Source organism: Gymnoscopelus braueri (genome assembly GCF_963280865.1).
Source record: "Gymnoscopelus braueri genome assembly, chromosome: 3".
NCBI classification, from domain to species: Eukaryota; Metazoa; Chordata; class Actinopteri; order Myctophiformes; family Myctophidae; genus Gymnoscopelus; species Gymnoscopelus braueri.
The window spans coordinates 22,417,944-22,425,438 of NC_137612.1; the positions used below are offsets into that span (position 1 = coordinate 22,417,944).

General features: G+C 39.8%; 1 protein-coding gene across 1 annotated transcript in view; it reads right to left on the bottom strand.

Moving 5' to 3' along the window:
• The window catches only part of csrp1b (cysteine and glycine-rich protein 1b), a 5,138-nt gene extending 108 nt beyond the window's left edge, over positions 1 to 5,030 (bottom strand). Inside the window, exons 1-6 of the mRNA XM_080424700.1 lie at positions 4,907 to 5,030; positions 3,311 to 3,420; positions 2,503 to 2,671; positions 2,259 to 2,388; positions 1,903 to 1,996; positions 1 to 1,456 (exon numbers count right to left, since the gene is read on the bottom strand). The exon at positions 1 to 1,456 is cut by the window's left edge and continues 108 nt beyond it. Of these exons, the coding sequence (XP_080280826.1) occupies positions 1,380 to 1,456; positions 1,903 to 1,996; positions 2,259 to 2,388; positions 2,503 to 2,671; positions 3,311 to 3,419 (579 nt within the window). The 5' untranslated portion in view covers position 3,420; positions 4,907 to 5,030 and the 3' untranslated portion in view covers positions 1 to 1,379. The remainder of the gene's footprint in view (positions 1,457 to 1,902; positions 1,997 to 2,258; positions 2,389 to 2,502; positions 2,672 to 3,310; positions 3,421 to 4,906) is intronic.
• Positions 5,031 to 7,495: the final 2,465 nt, after the last annotated feature.

Here is a 7,495-nt window from a genome sequence, read left to right on the forward strand (position 1 = left end):
CCCTTGGAGCAGGCAGAGACGGGGCGGCACAGAATTGGGCCTCTGTTGTTCACCCAAACAGCTGACACGTTGCTCTGTGTTTCAATTGTAATATGGGATAACAAGCACACCCAAACTCTTTCTCTCTCTCTCTCTCTCATAAGGCAGGCACACACACACACACACACACACACACACACACACACACACACACACACACACACACACACACACACACACACACACACACACACACACACACACACACACACACACACACACACACACACACAGCCCTAGAAATGACAAAAGTCTATGGCTTGCCAAATTGATGTTTTTCTCGTGCACTGCTTGATGGAGTTGTGGTTGAGGCGTACATCATGTTAAATTATAAATGAATGTCACTTTGTTTGTTTTGTCTATTTTTATTATTTGCCTGAAGAACAATGCAACTTGGAGAAAAATAATATATACAGCATTTGATATGCAGTCCCATAAGGTTTCATATTGACTGTAATTAAAAAGTGATGTGGTATGGTAACAACATTCAGCTGCACTTTGTTTCTGCCTTTAAGCTCAAACCACAACAATCATGTCTGAGTTTGCTACCACACAGAAGCACAGATGGATAGTCATGTTAATCAAACTCGACAAGTTATAAACTGAGTTCCACCAACACAGGGCATGTCTCTCTCCTCTGCAACCGCCATATGTGACTAATTTCATTGCTTATGTTTAAAAAGTAGATACAAAACTTGCAGTTTCAGTATAAATACACATGTGAGCCAGCGTGAACATTTTTGTCTGAAGTGTTTAACATGCATTGTTTAGCATGAAGTAACAGAGTCTGAAACAACATCAAAGGCTAAAGCCAAACTGCTTGGTGAGTATGCATGCATTGTATTACTTATAGGGGTGCAACAGTTAATCAAATTAATCGATATCCTCCAATTTAATAAATATAATCAACTTTCTATTTCATTACATTTGTAAAACATTGCAAAAACAGCTGATCTACAAGCTCACAATGCAATCCAATGCAGCACATTATGAGTTTGTAGAACGGCTATTTTGTTGTATGACTAAGAATAAAATAGGGCTTAAGTGGTTAATCAAACTAAGTGATTTAGTCGATTATAAAAAATCTATTTGAATGTTTTTTGTGTCAATTCATTGAAATATAAAAGATAAATCAAAGTATAAAAAAACATGCTTCTCGATTATTAGTAATTGACAGAATAATCACTAAGAAAATAATTGATAGTTGCAGCCCTATAGTTACTTAATCAACTCTATGCCATTAGCTGGAGTAAAAAATAAGCCAAAGTAAACTGGATCCTCAGCCAGATGACATCACCTAACATCCAGTGACGGTATAAGTCTCAGGTTGGGTCTTGGGTCTACTGGGAGTGTGCCAGAGCCCCTGCTCCTTGACCAAACCCAAAGCCCTTGGGACCGAAGTTCTTTGCGTAACATCCTGTGATTGACAGAAATGAATTAGAGGTACAGCATTGTGTGCCATGCATTAAATATGTAATGCAACATCTTCCATTTATTCTACTCTGTAATATAGCCAGACATCATTTGCCCTGGGTGAGGGGAGTCATAAAATGACAGAAAAGGTGATGAGTACTATCAGCCAAAGGGCTGATGCAGCAATAGCTAACGCATCAGTGCACACTAAAATACCACCGGCAATTTATGCAGGCTCTCATTTTATCAACAAAGGATGGCATTACCTACTGTATTTTTCAAAGGTCACTTGTAGATAAAATGTGTGCTATTTATCATTGTTGTCAGAATAGCCGATAGTATCTTACAAATGGTGTCTACCCGGTAGTTATAAATATTCATCAAGAATAACTGTAAAATATGTTCTTACTAGACTAGACAGTAAAATGCACAAGTGTAGACAGTACACACCTTTACAGTAAATCTCTCCATCTTTGTCAGCGAGGGTGGTGGACTCCAGCCCCTTACCACACTTGGCACAGCGGAAGCAACCCTTATGCCAGGACTGAGTAAGAGAGAGTAATGTTCTACGTAAAGTACATGACTTTACAAGACACATAGCAAGAAGAGTACTCCATTCATACAGTTAAAATCATAATTATGTATAGTGACAAAAATACCCCAAACAAGTGGGGACTAAATAATAATAATTATTATCATCCTAATTTAATTATTAACGATTCCTATAAACATTGCAGTTTATTTGGTGACTTCCGCTGCACATTTTATAACCCTGAATGGGAGATAAGGACATAATTATTGCCTACATTGCCACCACCGATGATCTTCTCTGCTGCGTACACTGCTTTACCACATCGTGGGCACACATCTGATCCCCCCACTTTTTGGGCAAACTTGGAAGCATTGGGGTTATTGGTAGGATGATGGGCCTCTTGTCTGTTGATTAAAATCACGTTTGAGGAAACAGTGGTGAAAAATAACATTGACATTCTCACACTATACAGTATGTGTCTGTATGTATTGATTAATATGGAAATATCTCTCTCTCACACTTCAGGCTTGATTCCTAATCCTGCTCCTGTGTCCATACTCAGGGTGCCTGCTCCACCTCCAAATCCATAGCCCTTTGGCCCATATTTCTTGCCATAACATGATTTGCAGTAGATCTCATCCACATGCACGGCAACCGTTGTGCTGTCCAGGTTCTTTTTGCACACCACTTTCAACAAGCAGGGAGAGATACATTCATGTAAGTCCACTACACAACCAACGTTAAACTTTCTTTCCAAAAAAAAAAGGCCGTTATCTTATCAATGCCGACCTTTTCAGATGATTTACAGATGTCAAATTGTTACATTATTACAGACTGTATTTTCATTTTACTAGTGCAGTGCTTGCTCGAGACATGGCCGTTCGGAAGGTGTGCCCGTTTGGAGCAGGCTGCTCTTCCAATCAACTACATACTCAGCACTGCATCCTCAACAATACACCCGGCAAGTATATGAGGTCGATCGGATAAATGGCTCTCATGATAAGGAAAGACAGTTAGACAGACAAATTCCTGAAATGTATATACGTATACGATGATTGGTGCACCACTGTGTGCTTAGCTTGTTCAAACAAATACTTTCTTTGAGTAGAGCTAGAGTCTGTGTACCTTCCTCTTCCATATAAGGAGGACGAAGCTCATGTCACATGTTTTAGCTGTCTCCAAATAAGGGAAGAGATCTCCAAGGGGAAACCTTGGATGGTCTGTTTCTTTTGCTGGTGCCAAATACTCCAGATTCCTCATCATTTATGTGCTCAGTGTCAATGGGATCACATACAGTAATGATGACTTCAGAGCCCACATACTTACTGCACAGAAAACAGGACTTGTGCCAACTCTTTCCCTCACACTGCACTTCCTCAGCAAAGTAGACAGTCTTCTGGCAGCAACCACACTTGTTTCCCCCTCCTAAAGGCATTCTGTGGAGATACAGGAGAGTTGGCTGTATATGGTCTCATTATAATACACTGTATGCATAACACTTTAGGTATGTGGATTATGTGAGGATGTGTGCTCCACAGATGAGGTACATTATGTAGATTCAAAGAGTCCTGTAAACGGGGAGGTTTAACTTAATAATGGTACACTACTCTCATTGTTTCTTTTATAGTTTAGTAAAGTCCATTAGAAGAGGAGGATATCTGGAGGACCATTTATCACAAGCTGTAAAATTCTAAGTACCTGCTTCAAGCAGACTCCCCTGATAGTAACAAAGCATTATACTGTTCATAGATAGATTTATTTGAGTACACTCTGTATGATGAACCGTTAAAGTATTGTTTATTTATGTATTTATTATTATTACCATTATTATTATTATTATTATTATTATTATTACATTTATTATTATTATTATTATTATTATTATTATTATTATTATTATTATTATTATTATTATTTAGTATTTATGATTTCAACTGTATTAATGGAGCACTTATTTATTTATGTACAGTTTATGTATTTATTCAGAGAGACTGCTTTGGTGAATTTCAGACAGCCTGCAATATCATTCAGCATCGTACCAGTTGACAGAGGGTAAACAGGAAATTCCCAGGATTTTATTTGGTAATTAAGCTACAGTATGTGTTAATACTTCCCCACTCCCACTCACATAGTTCTACGGAGAAGAACCTTTTATCTATTTTTACCATGGTAACTGTTATGGTGAGCAGTGAACATATGATACAAATAAATAGATAAAAGAAAATACATACATACATAAATAAATATCTTCATTCAAGATATTGAACACTTTAATCTTGACTGTCTCCATGGCAAACTATTTATCAGACAGCAAAGCCATGTTTTACAAGGTGCCCGCAATAAAATAATATTTGACTATGAAATGGATATTTAGTACTGTAGGCTGCTCTTCACCTTTAGTAGGTGGATACTTGTCATTTCCTATGTGATGCCTTTCCTGCCCATGCACAGGAAAGAGACTTTGTGCACACACCCATCTATTCCAAGTCCATAATAGGACATTTTCCTCTACATCAAGTAAACCATGGGCTAAGTGCGTAGGGCTACTCACACTGACTCGCATTAAATATCCAGCATATCCAGAGCAAAGGTCAATTTTAGCTGTATCTTTAAGTGCTTTCAGTTGTTTGTTCATACTGTACTTCTTTTTGTGACACTGCAGCAATGGCACTTTGATTCATATTTAGGATTGTCTTAAAGTCATAAAATTGGCACTGTTTCGATTTTAACTGTCAGGCCTCCAGCTTGTACTGAATGTCAGTCTGCATTAAATTAACATTCATTCCATAATGATAAAGGCTCATGACATCTCTCCTTGGTGAAACGGCACATTCCATCATTTAGAGATTCAGAGAATGTTTTTGGTTCTATTATACAGTATAAGTACTACAGAAGTTTTTAGTTTGATTGTTTGTTTCCTACCTGTCTCTGGATATCAGGCTGTTCCTCTCCGCCAAGTGATGTTCAGATACAGCAGAGTTAAGATGATCTCACGAGAGGCTCCAGTTTGACATAGAGCCCCAGAGGGAAGCTGCAAGGACACCAGACTGAAGGGAGGAGTCAAAGTACAGAGAGAGGGGAGAGGAGTATATTGGGAGGGAAGCAGTAGAGGAGAGCAATGACAGATGGAAAGAGTGGAGTTATTGATGGAGTAGGAGGTAAAGGGAGGGACAGGAACCATGCTGCATTGTGAAAACACAGAGCAGAATGTCCTCTTGTGAAATTACCACAATTACCGTACATGCTTGCAACCAATTCAAGAAATGAATTTATAATTTGCTTGTTGTTTATGACAAAAAAAGTTCCAGTTCTAACAAGGTTATTGAGACTTGATGGATGTGTCAGTGCTCTAATTGGAAATGACATGTTTACTGAAGGGAACAACCGTTTTCAATCAACTCAGTCCTTTGAAATGGAAATGTCTTCAAGCTGCTTGCAGTCTGCGCAGAACCCTTTATTCAGTCAGACCATCAGCAAAGCTGCGTGGTGCAGCTCTAGTCTCACTCCAAGATGGAGAGCATACAGTTTGGGCTGACTGGCTGGCCATGTCTTAAAGATGCAATGGAGAACTTATTTCAATGAATAAAATGTTATTTTAACCAATCTGTATGGTAGATCTTTTTGTTTTGTTTTTGTTTTTCATCTTTATTCATACAGGTAAAATCCCATTGAGATACAAGATGTCTTTTACGAGGAAGTCTGTCTGTGGGCTATGTTAAAGAACTGAGTGTCTACGCAAGCTCCCCGCACTCGCATGCAGCGCTATGCTATAGGCCCCACTTCTTCATTGATGTTTTGAAGCAGCCGACCCCAGTACGCAGGCGGTTCAGCAGGGTCCATTGTTGGCGTGGTAAATCTTTTCCTTTGACACCGTCTCCCGGGTCCCAAATGTAGCGGTGGATACGGCCCGGCCGACTCGTATTCCTGCTTCCAGGATGCCACCAACCATGCATTTGTAGACCTCTGGGATAGAACTGAGCATCTCTTGTGCCACCTTATTGTATGGCTTTGGAGGCAACGCTATCGTACATACAGTAGATAGACCTTATTGATCCTGCATGGAAAATTCAGTCACCAGTGGTGTCATTCAGGATATGCCATTCATGTTTCTGGCATTTCCAATCGAGTATGTTTAACATCACCCAACCCAGACCTATTAAAGAATATTTAAATCACACTCTTGGAGTCCACTCTCCAGTGACTGCTCCAAAAAACACACTGGAGAACGCTTTCCTTCGGGCAACAGCAATCCAGGGAGGACGCCCACTCTTGTCAGTGAGTGGAAACACTGCGGTTACCCTGGTCAAATTGTTCACTGTTATATTTATCTCTTACAATTCTCTTCCACGTAATGCACCTGCCTGGGTGGAGATCAAAAGGGCACTGACAACACTCAAGCGCAGATGCTTTCTAGAGCACTAGTAGTCAAGGTGTACCCGGCACATTCTGTGTCTTTAAGTCGAGCTGTAATAAAACAAAAATCAATTTTAACCCATTTAGATGATCCTTGGTGATATAGGGGACCTATTTAACAATATGTGCCAACAACAATATGAAAATGTAATGTATTTCTGTTTTTATATCAAAAGTCCATTCTTGGTTACTTCCTATAAAACAAAATAAAACTAATTGATGCATACTCAGGTACCCACCCTTTTCAACCAAACATCATGACAATTATATCATCAAGTAATCAATATTCCACACAGACTGCACTGCATGTTGTATGCAGTAAACAAACATGGTGACCACATTATACATTTTTACATTTTACAGCTAAAACAGTATGAAAACATTTGAGGCGAGAAATAGGCAATGCAGGAACAGAATCCTGATTCAGCACAGCCTTGTAGACATTATTTACTCTGTGGTCAGACGAGGTGACTTTCAGGCAGATCATGGTAGCTCACCATGCCCGAAATTGAGCACTTATAGGCTGGTAAAAGATAGTGCATCTCTATGTCTGGAGGTTGCAACGCTCCATTCAGTTCAACCTCGCATCGTTGTGATTGGCTGAGACGCGCACAGCTCTCCCTCAATGTTATGTCCCACTTCTCTATCCTGTTCCACTAGGATATACATCACAGTGCGGAAGTTTAATACTTGCAAAATACAATTTCAGCTCGACTTTAAAGAATATCCACGTCACCTGAACCAAGGGGGGTTATTGCCCATGGAATGGAATATGTAACAGGGTGGAGATATCTCGATACGATAGAGAACATAACCCGTAAACACGTTGAGGCTTTTAACCACGTATGCCCATCCTCAGCACAGCCTGGCCTGCCCATCCACCAGTTAAATATACTCTGCTCTGGTCCAACCTCAATGTCCACCCAACCTCCAGCACAGCCTTCTCTCCATAACACAAAGCAGACAGTAAACACCAGACAAACACATGGACCCTCTTAAGCCTCCCTGGATTTTTAGAAGATGGAAACACCCCCCTAGAGCCACCCAGTAGTTCTGTTGTGCCTGTTGTTGTCTAATATAAATTTGACAACAAATTTG